This window comes from Tachysurus fulvidraco, chromosome 13 (genome assembly GCF_022655615.1).
Source record: "Tachysurus fulvidraco isolate hzauxx_2018 chromosome 13, HZAU_PFXX_2.0, whole genome shotgun sequence".
In the NCBI taxonomy this organism is placed as follows: domain Eukaryota; kingdom Metazoa; phylum Chordata; class Actinopteri; order Siluriformes; family Bagridae; genus Tachysurus; species Tachysurus fulvidraco.
This window is the reverse complement of record NC_062530.1, coordinates 23,829,890-23,846,939: the sequence shown is the minus strand read 5'-3', so window position 1 is coordinate 23,846,939 and position 17,050 is coordinate 23,829,890. Positions and strand designations below refer to the sequence as shown.

General features: G+C 41.0%; 1 protein-coding gene across 3 annotated transcripts in view; it reads left to right on the top strand.

Moving 5' to 3' along the window:
* Window positions 1-17,050, top strand: part of garre1 (granule associated Rac and RHOG effector 1) — a 52,962-nt gene that overhangs the window by 29,406 nt on the left and 6,506 nt on the right. For all 3 annotated transcript variants that reach the window (XM_027161397.2, XM_047822552.1, XM_047822553.1), the window contains exons 3-9: window positions 5,835-6,038; window positions 7,505-7,645; window positions 8,457-8,552; window positions 8,706-8,867; window positions 11,916-12,074; window positions 14,769-14,866; window positions 15,858-15,983. In XM_027161397.2, coding sequence (XP_027017198.2) covers window positions 5,835-6,038; window positions 7,505-7,645; window positions 8,457-8,552; window positions 8,706-8,867; window positions 11,916-12,074; window positions 14,769-14,866; window positions 15,858-15,983 — 986 coding nt within the window. The remainder of the gene's footprint in view (window positions 1-5,834; window positions 6,039-7,504; window positions 7,646-8,456; window positions 8,553-8,705; window positions 8,868-11,915; window positions 12,075-14,768; window positions 14,867-15,857; window positions 15,984-17,050) is intronic.

Genomic DNA, 17,050 nt, shown 5'->3' with positions numbered 1-17,050 from the left:
TGAGGGAGAGTGAGGGAGAGGATGAGGGAAAGGAAGAGTGAGGCAGAGAGGATGAGAGAGCGAGAGAGAGTGAGAAGGAGAGAGAGAGTGATGGGGGAAAGAGAATGAGGGAAGGGGATTGGGTGAGCGAGCGAGAGAGAGCGAGGGTTCAAAATTTAAATTCACATTTTTTGTCACATGCAAGTATGACATGCAGCGAAAGGCTTCGCATGTCCCAGGTTATTATGAGCCTGGGGTCAGAGCACAGGGTCAGCCATAGACATGGAATCCTACATCATTTCTGATCGTTCAGGAACGTTCACTATTTAATAGAATTTACTAAGCAAACATGGTACAAATGTTAATTTCGGAGAAGTCAAACGAGGCTATTCCTCTCTGAATAATCTTTTAAATAAACTGACGGCTCACACTTTCTCTCTTAAAATTATTTTTATTCATGTTTATTTATGTTTATTTCTGCTTCGTGTGACTCAGCCACCAAATATGCATGAAAATGCTGTGGTTTAATAGCCTGCTGTCTGCTGTGCTCAGGAGCTAACCACAGGAAACAGAATTCCTGACAGGCAGAAGACACACACACACCTTCACACACACACTGGACGAGGACGGTGTGGAATTTCTGAGTGTCTTGTTTTTGTTGTTTTTGTTCAAGGGAAGCCTGCGCTGTGTGGGGTTGGAGGTGTTGGGTTGCACTAAAGCTGCCGTGCTCTTGGCAGGGTCTGAAGTCGGGTTTTCCCCACCTCCCCCGGGATACTCGATAGTACTTTTGTCTAAATTAAACACTTCTATTATCTGCAGGGAAGAAGAACTAGGAAGTATATAACACCATCTTGCCTGAGTATAAGGTGTCTTCTCCTAGCTGGGATTTTCCATGCAGAAAACACTTTCCCATCTTGATCAGCACTGTGCAAAAAAAATCTCAAATTGGAATATTTTGACAGATTTTTACAAGTAGAGCAGATCTGCAAGCTGTTTAGTCAAGTCAAGAAGCTTTTATTGTCATTTCAACCACATATAGCTGTTGCAGTCGCGAAACGAGACAACGTTTCTCCAGGATCAGGGTGCTACATAAAACAAAGACAGGGCTAAGGACTTAGTAAGTAGTCATAAGCTCTATTCGGATGGGATTAGTTTTACGTGGGGACGTGGAGTAATGCAATTTTACCTCAGGACGTATGTAATATTAATTGGCCAATTCGCACGGGACAAGACATCTCAGTAAAACTAGCAGAAGTGGGAGGGGTAACTTGCTTTAAGCACCACAGTAACCTCCTTGTCGTCATGTGCGTATGACGTTGCTTCCTGTTTCAAGCGCCTCCATGCTTGCAAAACGTGCCAAAAACTACTTTTAAACAGGAAATGACGGAATTTTACCGTACATATTTACAGCGGGTCTATTCGGACGGGATTAGTATTACCTGAGGTAATTTTTCTGGACCTTTTTACAGAAGGTAAAAGTCGCCATAATCTTTACTGACATTGTCCGTAATGATTACCGAGAAGCTCTGGTAATAATTACTTTACCCCCACGTCCCCACGTAAAACTAATCCCGTCCGAATAGTTCTTTAGCCACATAAAGTGCAACTGTGCAACCTGGTGCAAACAGTGCAGGACAAGACAGACAAGACAGTGCAGGACAAAAGACAGTGTAGACAAAACGTTACAAGACAATACAAAAAGTACAAAAAATGCTATACACAAAAGAAAATAAACAGTAACAGAACCAGCACCGACCGACCAGTGTAAATGCTGTATGTGCATACTGAATGTTCAAACAATATTTCATGCAGTAACGTTAGAATGAACACTGTTTCTTAGCAGCAGGTCCTTGGGATAATATATAGTTGTGCAAAAAACAGCAAATGACTGGAATATTGTATAGTATGTGCAAAATGGCTGAGATGTTGTACAATATGTGCAAAAACGGCTGAAATGTTGGACAGTTTGTGCAAAACAGCATGTAAACAGTTTGAAGGATTGTAAGCAGCATGTAAACAGTTTGATGTGTCAGTGTGTGTGTTTTGTGTGGGTCTGTGCAGTCCATACAGATGATGTGTGTGTATGTTGTGCTCAGTACAGTACAGTTCAGTTATTGAGAAGTCTGATGGCTTGTAGGAAGAAACTATTAAACAGTCTGGTCGTGAGGGCCCGAACGCTTCTGTACCTTTTTCCAGACGGCAGGAGGGTGAAGAGTGTGTGTGAGGGGTGTGTGGGGTCATCGACAATGTTGTTGGCTTTGCGGATGCAGCGTGTGGTGTAAGTGTCCATGATAGAGGGAAGAGTTACTTCTGATAAGCCACAGATTTACTTCTGATGTGTGTAGTACAAGAGGCAGTCGGTTTCAGAAAGGATATCAAGCTCTGCAGCATGGAGGTGTGTCTCATTATGATGCACATTCAGTTTAAACATAGTGACACCCCAAACGAAAAGTTTTGGTTTGCTGAAGTAAAAAAAAAAGGTAATTTATTTTAAAAGAAAAACTTCATTTGTAAAGTTTGTTGTGACAAATGTTGATGTTGGCTTGTCGGAGCAAGTATTCCCAAAGGCCGGTATGCTGAGGTGCCAATACTTTTGGAGGCGAGTGGATATGAGCATGTGACATCACCCGAATATCCGTGACGCAATTCCGTGCTCTGGACAAAATATTATAGCTTTATAGCTATATAGCTATCAGTTTCAGTGAAGGAGGCATGGCTTATAGAGGTCAGTTTCAGTGAGGAGGGGTGGCTTATAGTTGTCAGTTTCAGTGAGGTGTGGCTTATAGCTGTCAGTTTCGTGAGGAGGTGTGGCATATAGCTATCAGTTTCAGTGAGGAGGCGTGGTTTATTCTGTTAGGTTTTGGTGGATGACGTGTGGCCTTCGTTTCCACACCATTGATCCTTCATTGAAGGCAGTGTGACATTTTCCTGCCTCTACAGTTTAACAGTGTACCTTTTTTTTTATTTACTAATCAGTTAAAGGCCAAGTGTTTCAAAGATTTTAATACACATCATGTTAGCGATCCTCATCCAGTGATGCAGTGAAGGTTTTGTTTGTGCTCCCTACTGGCAGCTCATTATTGACCTTTCCTCTGAAATCTGATAGATTTTCCAGGCTCTTAATATATAAGACTAAACTAAACTAAGCCGGTCTGGGTCCATTATTCGAGCTCCGTTCTTGGGGTCATGCTCTGTGTGCTACCGAAACTAGCACAGCTGTGTTTTTCCTGTCGGCTGCTACGAGGGGGAGGGGGCAAATATTTCTGCTTTTTACAACTCAGCCTGCAGGTATTTTCAGCATGCACCTGTGGAAAATAAAAAAAAAACACCCGGGCCTCGTTTGGCGAAGAGGGGATGCGGCGTCATGTTGTTTTGTGTCTTCTCTTCCACGCTGCTTAGTGGAAAGTAAAATGTCAGTGTGTTTTTGTCTCGCTCTTTATTTATACTTGTGAATCACTCAGCACAAACTTCTCTGTTTGTAGTGTGTGTTGCAGGGCGGTGGAACACTAGAGTCAATTATAAAGGAAATCTGAGATGTTTGTGAGCAAAGTGATGCATCACATGATCCGCTAACACATGGAGCTGCTGGCCGAATCGAGGCTTATCTCAAATTCTGTGTTCAGTCGTAGTGTTTTACACTCTGGCCTTGGCCTTCTCGGTAGGACGGATGGAAGGGAAGCTGAGATTCCCTATTAAGGCAGAAGATCTTAAGTGCCTGAGGTCTGCATGAGAAGTGTAACAGAGTGCTGTTAACATTCAGGAGCAACAGTTCTCAGGATATACGGTACTTTGCTGCAACGTTTTACCCCGACGATGTCTGAGTTGTACAGATATAGCAGTTAGTGCTCTCCTCTAAGTACATGCATCTGTTCTGGGAGGTTTAAAAAACAGCTTTGAAAGATTTTATTATTCTTTAGTACTTCCACCATTCCTAAGGGGTTGGATTTGGGTTAAAGGGGGTAGCCTGGATACCTAGGACAAGCTAATAACAATGCTAATATCCTCGAGTCGTTAGCTAAAAAAGAAACACTACTCCTTGGTGATTGAGCGAAAGCACACATTACAAGTGTGTATTAAGCCTCTGTGATATAATGCAGATATCATGTCATATTTTCAGCTCAGGAAATGTGGAAGTGGCAACTTTTCATGATGAAGGACCTGCATTCTAGCATTTGAAAGTCAGCGTTAGGAAGTAAGAAGCAGCCTAATAGTTTATTATCAATTTTTTTTCTCCAGAGCAAATGTTCAAATGTCTTCCTGAGATCCTGAATAGGTTTTTGCAGTGACAAACATCTAAATTTAGCTCTACTGAACATCGACGTCACGGTTACGGAGACCCCGGAACACACACAAACCCATTCATCATTTTGATCCCAAATATCCGTTGTTTTAATTCAGCTTGTACGTGCGAGTGTAATTTCTTTATTTCAAGTATCCATTCATATAAAATGCAAAAATGTCAATACATGAGTCTAAGTTTACAGTAATACCGTAGCAGCAGCGGTTACATCATGTTTTTTCTTAAACCTTTGTGTGTATTTCCGTTGTGACGGACAGCGCGGTCATACGTTAGGTCATGGTGGTGGGTCCAGGGTTTGATCTTGAGCAGTTCCTTCCTTTCTGTTTCTTCTCTCATACCAAAAATATGCCTTATAGCTTGTTTTTGGCTGCGTGTGTGAGAGAGATGCTCTTTGGCACACTGTCCTGCTTGTTTTCAGGATGTGTTGGATCCACCATGACTCTGAATCGAGGACAATTACTGAATAATTCAATTTGTCTCGCGCTTCTGTATGCTGGTGTGTTACTGAGTCGAGGTGCGAACAATCTGAATGAGCAGGCATTCATCTCTCAGCCTGAATAAATAAAAAAAAAATCCCCTCGTCATATGATATCTGTCTAAATAATAAGGACACGGGTAATTCCTAGCCAGATTTCTTCCTCCTTATTATCAAAGACCTTTTTTATGTGGTTGCGGTTTTTTATTTTTCACTAAAGCTATCAGATGTCGAGAAATTCCGAACACTCCGACTTAAAGAGCCGATCGTGATGTTAGTTTGGCTGATTTTAATATAACAGGTAATGGGGCACAGGCTCGAGTGTGTGTCTGTGAAAACGAGCCAGAATCCTTCATAATGGAGGACAAATGAATTGTGGCAAGAGTACGATTACCTGTAACAGAAAATATAACAGCTCACAGAGCAGTTATTAGTGGTCTCTTGGACTGAAATCTCATCCAATACACTTTCTGTACTTTTAGATATATTATATTTCATTTAGTGGTTTTATTTATCGTATTTTTATCCTATGTGATCTAATGTGCACTAATGCAGCATATTTTAATCGATGCAAACTTTATTTGTGGCTTAATTGACCAAGTCGAACACCTCAGTACATATTCCTTTCAGCCACTATAAAGCCGCTATAAACATCACGTCTGTAAATATCACTATGTAGTTTAAGTACTCCAACCTTTCCTTATATTTTTTGCTTTATCGATGCGCTCAAGGTACCCGATCCAGGTGATGAGCTCTTCTTTACACTCGATCAATAGCTGCAGTGATTTGGGAGTCGGAATTGTCGTGATGTGAAGAAAGCAGAGCTCTCGAAGCATGATTGTACACATACACAGTTATGTTTATACTCGATCTTGTCTTGTAGAGAATCGTTAGATGCTAAACACTGTTGTTCATTTTCAGCACGCAATACAAGCTTTGTAAATGTTCATTTTCAAAGGAGGTTTTATTTCGTTCAGAATCCGATCCATGAATGGAGCTAAGCAGATTCAGTGACGCTCTTAAACACGAAGCTACAATTGCTTCATCTGGTTCTTTTGTTGTTTTTCTTTCTTCTCTCAGGTACTGGGCCGCTGCTTTCTGACTGTGATGCAAGTTCATTTCCAGTTCCTGTCTCAGGCTCTGCAGAAAGTTCAGCCGGTGGCACAGTCGTGCCTGGCCGAGGCGCTGGCACAGGTGCAGGAGCGCTGCACAGGGGCTCGCAGTCAGCCTGGAGCTCTCAGCGAGCTGGACGAGGCGGCACGGTCGTGGAAAGGTGCAGCAGAGGTACGCAGTGCATACACACTGTCAGTTACTGCCAAGACACGTACAGATGCAGGCAGCGCGACGCTGCTGAAATCATCTTGCGTAAGAACTCCTCGATTCTCATCTGAAAACGTTTAACGAATAATCGCTGGCAGCTGACCTGAAAAGTTGGCTTTCATCAGAATGAACATTTGTTACTGATCATTTCAGAAAGACCACAAGTTTTAAGAGTCAGGATTGTTGTGGACTTATCCGTAGTCTTGAATAGAGTTAAGACAGTTTTTTGTTTTGTTTAGTTTTCAGTGCAGGGATTAGTTTTACTTTTGACCTCAGGACATTTTACAGAACTGGCAGAACTCACTAGACCTAGCTGGACGCCATCATGATTGATTAAATGCATCATTGATTCAGAATATTTTCATCCGTAGTCCAAAACCTTATTCAGTAGTCCATGAAGATAGCAACACTGGGCATGTGGTCTGGTTGGGAGGGATGTTATTCTCTCACCCTCAGTCACAGTGTCCTTAGCCAATCAGGTGCATCCTCAAGCTCGTGTGTGACGAGGATGTCAGATTGCACTTTTCTCTGTCTCTTTAGCTGCACTGTGCTGTAACATGAGCAGTGCTTGTCTCACCCTCCCTGGTTCCAGGCAGTCATCTGATAGTGGGTGGGGACTGGGGAAAAAATGGGAGTCTATGAGGGAAAAACAACCTGGAATTTGCCTTATAGGATCCATTTGTTTGTCTGATCAGAGGCGCTTTGCTAGAGCTACATTTCATTTCAGTCCTTGCTAAAGGCCAACTGACATTCCACATAGTCCAGAGGGTTGTGTCTGAATTTCCAGCAAATGCCACAATGTAAATTCTTCCCATTTATTTCCAGCAGTACAAATTACGAATGCTAGATCAGCTCACCGTCGCTCACGTAAGCAGTATAATACAGAGCAAACAGAAAAAAAACAGCTGTTTCTAATGAAACCCTTACGCTCGGACGAGCCATCTTTGTGTCACAGAAAAAGGAGGTTTTTGCTGATTAAAAGAGCTTCATGGAGCTCTTTTGCCCTTTCAGAGAACTGGTGAAGTGTGACCCGTAGCTGACATGACTTTAAGGTCATCTGTTTCTCTGTATTGAATTAGAAATGTCATTGGGTGTTATTGGATTTGGAGCTGGTAGTCAAGGCACACAGCGCACTCCCTGGACACTAAGATTAACCGTACTACAGACGATAATGTCGATTAATAATTGTTTTAGGTCTATAGGTCCGTCCTTGTCTGGAGTGTGATGTCGTGATTGTTTTTTAAGTGATTTTGAGTAGTATTTAAAGCAGTTAACTATGAATTTGCTGAGTAATGAACTGCAAATTGGGATCTTGGCAAGTAATGAAAGTCAAGGTGGCATAGCTAAATGAAATGATGCTAATTTGCCCACATTTGGCCCCACTGATATTCTATTTCACTGTGTGTGTGTTTGTTTTGTTTGTTCTTCAGGCAACGGCGCGTCTTCGAGAGCGAGGCCGTGACGGCTGTCTGGCTGGTTTTCAGGTGCAGCAGCTCTTCTGCTCCCACAGCCCTTCTCTCCCTGACCAGCAGCTCAAAGAGCTCAACCTGAAGATAAACAGCGCTCTGCAGGTCCGACCTCCAGCAACAGCTCGTTTGTTTGGTTTTTAAGAATTAAATGCTGACACACAGTTACCCTTTAGACACAGTTATAGCAAGCGATGCACCTTGGCTATGTTATGGACAAACCTGCTTTCAGACACTTTCTCTGAGGTCAAGGTCACTGAGCACCAGGTAAAAGAGCAAAACTCTCAGAACCTTTTGTGTAGGTTCACTGTTGGAGATAGCATCATACATCACTAACGCCGATCGATTTGGGTGAATTTGCCCACAATACAAATAAAAAACAGCTTAGAGAACACAACTGTCACACTTTCAGAATATGCTTTATCCTGAATAGTGATTTCTGTCTGTTGGATTCTATAATCTTTTATTCTGAAACGATTAAAAAACATGATGGTTTTAGCACGTTAGCTAAAACACGAAGCGATAAAAATCACACACAGGTTGAACAGACAACTGGGTAAAGGTGCAAATTCCACAATAAAAATTATTCAGATTTTTGTCATTTACTGGTTTCCAGTCATATTAAAGGACATAGGCTTTCTAATCAGACAAGGCAGTTATAGCGCAATCTCATACTCTTATTCTTTCTTTGTTCTGATTGGCTGATGACTTCTGCCCATCACTTTGTAAGCATCCGATGATCCGTATGTACAAATACTTACAAAATCGACACGGCACTGATTTTGCTTTACTGCTAAATGGATGTCAAGGTGACTCGAAACAGCACAGAAACATCAGAGGCTTTTGCGTGGGTTTTTTCTTTTTATTTCTTCACGAAAAAATACTCACAGATGCTTTAAATTGTGTCTGTATACAGGCATACAGATCTGCGCTGGACTCTCTGGGTCACTGTGAGTACGCTCTAAAAGGAGGCTTTCACCTGAAACCCAAAGCTATAGAAGCTGCCTTACAGGTATGAACTATTGAGTTAATGTGTGTTTAACTGCATGTGTGAGGGTGTTAATACTTTCTTTAACTGTTTAGATTTATATATGAGAGAAAATGTGTGTGTGTGTGTGTGTGTGTGTGTGTGTGTGTGTGTGTGTGTGTGTGTGTGTGTGTGTAGGGTTGCTGTAGTGAGGCTGAGGCTCTGCAGGCAGGCAGAATGCAGACCACATCTCAGCCACTCCAGTGCGAATTACCCACAATCCCCCTGCAAATCGGCTCACACTTCCTCAAAGGAGTCTCCTTCAACGAGTCGGCCGCCGACAACCTCAAACTCAAAACGGTACACACACTTCACCGCATGTTCTCTTCTCGATTCTCAAGTCCTGAACTCACTCTGCATATAGAGAATATAATAGATCTGGTACTCACCCTCTAACGATCTCTTATCGTCGGATCCAAGCGCCAGTGTTGTATAAAGTACTAGAAAGCATTACTTGAGTAAAAGTACAAGTATCGCACTAGAAAAAGACTTTGGTAGAAGTGAAAGTTACCTTTTAGAATATTACTCAAGTAAAAGTCTTAAAGTATCTGATATATACTGTACTTAAGTATCAAAAGTCATTTTCTGATATTTAATGTACTTAAGTATTTGAAGTAAAAGTAAAATTTCAGTGATTTTCAGTAGGCATAAGAGCAGGGGCATCTTTAGGGGTTTTAGCCCTCAGTGAGAATTTAAAACAAGAAGAGTTTTATATGATATATTATATGACTACATAGTAAGCCAAAAGTTATGGTGTTATTAAATGGCAAAAGTGGACACCAAAATTTTATGCATGATGTAATGATGCCAGTCTTGAATTAAATCATGTGTGCATTCTCTACAAACTGTGTGTCCAATGAATCCAAATCAATGTGTTATTTTTATTTAGTATTAAATGGATTGTTTGCATTAATATTTTGTTTGTGCTACAACTCTTGTAATAAGAATAGTGACATTTCACTGCTTTTGGTTGCCGTCTTTGTGGCTCTGACTGCGCGTGCACGGTGGGCGTACCTGTGCTTCTCCGTACAGCGTGCAGAGCGCGTAATGCAATCTAGGAGCAGTGATTCGCCAAACCTCCCTTACTGCAGTCGCACACATTTCTGCTGATTTTTATTTTGTAGTAACGAAGATGCTTAGTGTGAATATAACGGAGTAAAAGTTTACATTTTATCTAGTAAATGTAGTGGAGTAAAAGTGAAATTTGACATAAATTTAAATAGTGAAGTAAAGTACAGATACGTGACATTTCTACTTAAGTACAGTAACAAAGTATTTGTACTCCGTTACATTACAACACTGCCATGCGCTTTAAATCAGAAAAAGAAGACGGAAACCCGAGCAGCCACACTGCGATCCCGTCCTGTCCCGGATTCGACTCTAACAAATTCCTACGAGTCTTTTCCTGCTTGCAGACGTCCCCTGGATAAATCACCCCCCCCCCCCCCAAAAAAAAGAGTTTTTCCATTCGTTCTTTCGCAGATTCTTTCAAAGTGAAGTTTTAGCTAACCAGTTAATTATTAGTTTTTTGTTTTTTTTTAGCCAAAACATGTTTGAGAATTCAGAATTTTGCTTTTATCTTGCACTGTAGTTAACAAGTATGGGAAACTACTTGTATTATAATCTTGCATGTTTAAATCAAAAACTGTTTCAAGGAAACATCCCGGTTAAAAAACTTTTTTTTTTTTTTTTTTGTATTAAATTAATTACTTTTCAGAAATCGCATTCAACGAGAGCTTCTTAGTTTTTGCAAATGTATTCACAGTGAAACGTGCTGATTCTTGAATCTCGGGTTAATTGTTTTTAATCATAATCTGATAGATTGCTGTGATTTTACATGCGGTTTATACTCTCGAGTGTAAATCGTCTATGCCTGTCTGTTACACACGGAAATTTAATGAAAAGCTCGTCACGAATAAAACTAGACACCTGTCAGTTAAGAAAAACGTAAAGCCACTTTTTACTATACAAGAGGAAAGTTTGTGTGTGTGTGTGTGTGTGTGTGTGTGTGTGTGTGTGTGTGTGTGTGTGTGTGTGTGTGTGTGTGTGTGTTTAGAGCTGATACACTGCAGTGTATCGAGGCAAAAAAAAACAAAACTTTTTTTCTTTTTTAATCATCAATATTTTTTTTTTTGTGGTTTGTATTTTCCACTTTTTATTAACCTAAACACTGAAAAAACTGTCTTTTGAGGAAATGCTAAAACATTGTGATGCTAAACATGAGGATCTTCTTCCTAACTTGCAGAAATTTTACCAGTGCCTTTGATTCTCTTAGACCAGGGGTTGCAACCCGCGGCTCCGGAACCGCAAGTGGCTCTTTCATCCCTCTGCTGCGGCTTCCTGTAGATTTGGAAAATAAATATTTAATTTAAATTTTTTATTTGTGTTAGTTATTTTTTTAAAAATGCAATTCTAAATTATAAGATCATGATGCTCTTGTAACATTAAAATAAACCGTGCTTATTTATTTATTTATTTAATCTATTTATTTATTCAAAATATGCGTCATAACCGCCGACTTGCGAAATCTGACACACAGAAGCAGGCGCATTTTTGGTTTGCTGCAGCCGGCAAGTTTAATTTTTTGTCATGCATGGCTGTCAAGTGCCACACATTGAGAGTGACAGTCACGCATTTCGGTCTTTTCTCCCGCTCTCCCGCCGCACATCGTATTCTCATGCAGAAAAACGATCATATATTTAATAAGCCGCAGCGCCCAAAATGTATCAGTCCGCACCGCTGTCTCTGTGGAACTGGGCAGGAATCAAGCGCATCTCATCTCTTAGTCGAGCCTGACACTTATCAGCCAATCAAAAACGACGCTACACAATAGCCAATCAGAAAATAGCATTATCTGGGAAAGATTTAACCCAACATCCAATGATAAAAAGGGAGGGGTGGAGATGTCATGCTTGCCTGTCTTCAAAACTTGAGAGCCCTGGTCATGAATACGAAGGACTCAATTATATATTAAACATTTTATTTGAAAGTAACCTTCAACCCAGCATCTTTTTACTTCAGGTTAGTTCAAACTGTTCAAAATATTTTTGTTTGCTTGCAGAAATAAAATTGCGTTTACTCGGTAGCAGTTAATTGATTTCATAAATGCAACACACTACAGTTTTTTCTATACTTTCCATAAAGGTAAAAAACGATATATGCAGCGTTCTCTTCATTTTAGATGTCAAAAGAATTTTGTGGCTCCCTGTGGTATATTTTCTGTGGTAAACTGGTCCAAATGGCTCTTTTGAGTGTTTAAGGTTGCCGACCCCTGTCTTAGACGTATCATAAGAGTGTATAAAGTTCCTTGACAGTTTAAGTTACCTGACTTTTTTTTCTTCTTTCTAGCACACCATGTTACAGCTCTTTAAGGAGGCTTCGGGGCAGAACGGCGTGTCTCCTCGTGATGACTCGCCTGTGACTGAGGTGTTGAACCTGGTGTGTCCCTCCACATGGAGGGGGGCCTGCAAAACCGCCGTACAGCTGCTGTTCGGACAGGCTGGACTGGTGAGAGGAGAGCGCGAACACTTGTATCACACTTATTTATACTGATGAAGTCCAAACGTTCAGCTGAGTAGATGAAGGTTAACTGGTTCTTTGGCAGTCCACTGAGTCCTTACGCCCCGTATATATTATATATATTCTGAGATGCGTAGTGGTCAAGGTGTTGGGCCATCGATAAGAAGGTCGTGAGTTTGAATCCGCCAAGCGCCCACTGATGAGCCTCAGTGCAAGGCTCATAACCCTTAATTGCTCAGTTGTATAAAAATGATATAAAATGTAAGTCGATAAGGCCCTCTGCCAAATGCTGTAAATGTAAATCGTTCTGTGTAAATGTACACCCACAAATCCATTTGTCTCCACTGTATCATCTGCAGCTATGGAAATGGACGAATAAGATATAGTTTATACATAAAAAAACATTTTTTCCTGTCAAAAATCCAGTGGTGTTGAGAATAACAACAGGGAAACCAACGGACTGTAAAGTTCTGTGTAAAATAAGCACAGGAGCTCGGAGTGTATAGATTTATTATATTTGGGTTTGAGCACTGATCTAAATATTTACAGCTCCAGAGATTGCAGATAGTGTTCACTGAGAACACGACTGACTGATAACACACACACACACACACACACACACACACACACACACACACACACACACACACAGATACTCACACACACACAGATACATACACACACAGAGATACATACATATACACACACACACACACACACACACACACACAGATGCATACACACACACACACAGATACATACACACACACAGAGATACATACATACACACACATACACAAATACACACGCACACAGATAAACACACACACTCAGATACATATATACACACACAGAGATGCATACATACATACACAAATACACACACACGCGCACACAAACACACACTGCTCTTTTTATTGCAAGTGTTTCTGTTACTACTATATTTGCATCCATTGTGTGCGTCTGTGACCCTTCTTCATATTAATAATAGCTCCATAGTGTAGAAAGTATATTTGCAGTTTTTTGAGGCCTCTTGAATATAAAAAGTTTATTTAAGAAATCACTCAAATTACCTTTCTAAAAGCTCTAATCAGATTTCCTGCTCTCTCTCTGTGTGTGTGTGTGTGTGTGTGTGTGTGTGTGTGTGTGTGTGTGTGTGTGTGTGTGTGTGTGTGTGTGTGTGTGTGTGTGTGAGAGAGAGCACCTCAGGGAGTCAGGGTCATTTGGGTTGTGAGGATACACCTGCTCTATAAATAACAATAGAGCACTTCCTGTCCGACAGGAAACGCAGCTCCCTCCCGCAGCACTCTGTCTCTTTCAAAGAACTCCCTACATGCGTCAGAGAACGTTCTCACAGAGAGAAAGCCAGTGCTTTGACTAATGTACCTCAGTGAAACCCAGCCTCGTGTATTGGCTTTTTCTTATTCATAGAAACATTTTTGGTTTTGATCGACTGTTATTGTCGTTGTGGCACTCGAGTTTCTACGTCTGATTTCATCGAAGGGAAAATGATCAGCCTTTTGTCGGATCGCAGTTTATACAAACCCTCACAGTAAAAACGGCACTGTCGATCGGATATGATGTACTGCATGATTAAAGACTTGTCAGCATTCGATACTTCCGAGTATTGATCTGCCTAAATGCTCTTAGTAAAGTGCTTAGCTGCATATCGTGGCCTTCTGTGGAGTGCAGCAAAGCAGGATTTATACAGTCCAGCGTTAGGGATGTCACATTTAATCCAAATATTGACTTGCCATGTTTTTGCACAAGCTTTGCTTCAGTGAAACAGTTTGCATAAGAGCTCATGTGATCTTGCAGGTAAGGAGCCACGTGGAAAAATAAGATTTGATTATAAATGTAGAGTTTGAGGTGTGTTTCAGTTCTGCACTGTGGAGGCATTTCTGCATTACGAACGCGATGTCTGAAAGTGTCCCCTTTGTTTGGTGGACCTCTGTGCTTATGTATACGTAAGAACCGAAACGGGAATTAAAGGGGAATAAAAGATGAGTAATTAGCCAGCCTCAGCATTACTGAGTTTAATAACATGCCTCTGTGATTGTAGAGGACAATTAAAAAGGATTTGTTTTTCTAGCAGGCGCAGACAACTCGGTCAGGTCGACATTTGTGTGGAATTGCCCTCAAGTGTTTGCCCTGTTCATGCCCCGGTTTTAACTGCTAGCCTAGATAAGTTATTGCCCTTTTAAGAGAACATCAGAGAGCCAAAGAACATACCTAATGCTCAACACGTAAATAGAAGAAAATAGAAGAAATAAAATAACACACACAGACACACACGCACCACACACATAGATACAGACACACACACGCACACAGACAGACACACACGCACACAGACACACGCACACAGACACACGCACCACATCACACGCACACAGACACACACGCACCACACACATAGATACAGACACACACGCACACAGACAGACACACACGCACACAGACAGACACACACGCACACAGGCAGACACACACGCACACAGGCAGACACACACGCACACAGGCAGACACACACGCACACAGGCAGACACACACGCACACAGGCAGACACACACGCACACAGACAGACACACACACACGCACACACAGACACACACACACAATAAACAATAATAAATCTATGACGTGTTTTACATTTTTTTCCTCCTTGTGTTGTGTGTGCAGGTGGTAGTAGATACGGCTCAGATTGAGAATAAAGAGGCTTACGCTCCACATATTACCTTAGAAGGCTCCAGGGTTGTAGTGCAGGTTCCTTCCACATGGTAAGTACAAATGTTTATAATTATGAAAAATGTCTGTTTGGACATCCTTCAAAACTCAGCGCAAATATTTTTCTTTATCTGAAACAGGCTTTTTTTCCCCTCTGATCGTTATTCGGCTATAAAAATATAGCTTTTAAGAGCGAACATGCTTTTGTTTATACTGCACCATGTTGGATGTCTTTTTTTTTTTTTGTAAATTTTTTATTTATTTATTTTTTCTTTGTGTCAGATTTTTTTAGCATGTTTTCAGGGGTTAATGGGTGAAACAAACCTTACACCTTAAACGCATGTTAGGTCAGTTCGAACATAACGTGACATGTCTTCAGACCCCTTAGCCACGCCCACTCAGTGATCTGTCACCGGGGCAGACTGGTTTGACCGAGCAGGAATATCCAGCTGGGCACGAACACACACGGGTGACCTCATCAGAGTAGGACAATACTCACGTGAACAGCTGAACACACTTGTGTTGTGTTAGACTGGAATTGTTTAATACGTGATGGAAAAACTGCAAGGAGCACGGGAAGGGGAAAAAATAACAAGAGTAAATGAGTTTAAGGTTCATTTGAAAATGTACGTAATAATTCCCACTACTTGTATTAGCAGCATGTATTTTAATATGTTTATACCTTCAGATTTTGTAATTCATTTGTAATTCATTTTAATGTTTCAGAACAAAACCATGTATGTTACGTGAAGGGGAAACTAACACCCCGCGTTGAGATGGCGAATTATTGTACGATATGTAAAATTGTTCATGATGCGTTACAAAGCATGTCATTCTACATTTTATGAAACTAGACCTGCAGCCTGTCTGTTAATACTGTCTGAGATTAAACCAACATGATGATGTAGATATGAAACCGGATATGACCCTTTTACACCGCCATACACACCTTTTAGCTACATTTCATATTGGTGAAATCTTTTCAGCCTGCTTTACTCTGAGGTGTGGGGAATTAAACGAGTGAGTGTGCGTTAAATTCGTTAGGTGTCTGAAGGAGGACCCGGCCACTATGTCTCTGCTGCAGCGCAGTCTGGACCCGGAGAAAACTCTCGGCTTGGTGGACGTCCTCTACACCACCGTGTTTGACCTCAACCGCTGGAAAGAGCGCAAGTCAGTAGGATCCTTCGCTTCACTGTTACTAGAGCATTCTTCTACTTCTGTGTCCTGCTTCAAAACCACTAATAATGCACGGCTACCTTTGAGTTTAATTATCAAGCCTTTTCTAAATATCAGGTTTTTATTTCATTTTTATCAGACATGTGGGGATGTATAAAGCGTAAACATCCATGTCCTTCTTTTTAAACACTAATCAAGACGGGGTAAACAGTGCTATAAAAGATTATTCCCATGTTTTAAATGCCATGAAATGAACGTTAAGTCTGCAAGCCAGCGATGTTTAGATGAGAAACTAGATGAATTCCAGTGTAAACATATTTCCTATGAGCTACAAGACAGCATTTTTTTTTTTTTTAAGATGTTTACAGGGACATGGCTGTGATATTTTGCACCTCAGTGACCAGTATCTTCGTTGTCAAGTGAAGCTTTAGCTAGTTTTGGCTTTACATAAATAAGTTCTACAACACACAGGAAGTATAATATTCGCATTTATCCCGAACAAAGCCGCTTCAGTCCCTGTTTTTCATTTCCGTCTCCTAATTTTTTGATTTTCAGACTTAAAATCAGAATCGGTTCAACTCCAGTCCTGAAAAGCCTTAAAGCTGCAGCTGCATAATCATCCCACTTTTCTCCAAAAATGCACAGCAATCTGCTGCCTCAGCTCGTTCAGCTGAGATTAGAAACCAGGCCAGAAAGGAAGCTGATTTATGTGTCTGTTTCAGGTCACTGTTCCTGTCCTATATCTCAGAATCCTTCAGTATCTCAGCCATATTCGAGTAAAATGTATACACCACGCCTCCTTTTAAACGGAGATTTGTGATGCCAGAGCTGCTTCATGTGTTCCTGAGACACGAGTCTCATATTGCTGTTAAAAACAATCTGTTAGACAGTTGTAAGTTATTGGGACCCGTTATTAAAATGTATATTACACAAACAAAATCAAACTTTGCCCTCATGCGACAGGAGAAACTAATTTTCTTAAACGATTCCGAATCGATCTGAGGTGGAAACAGTCATGCTGCAGTATTCAGGAACTCTATTGCTTCCTTTAAATATGTCCT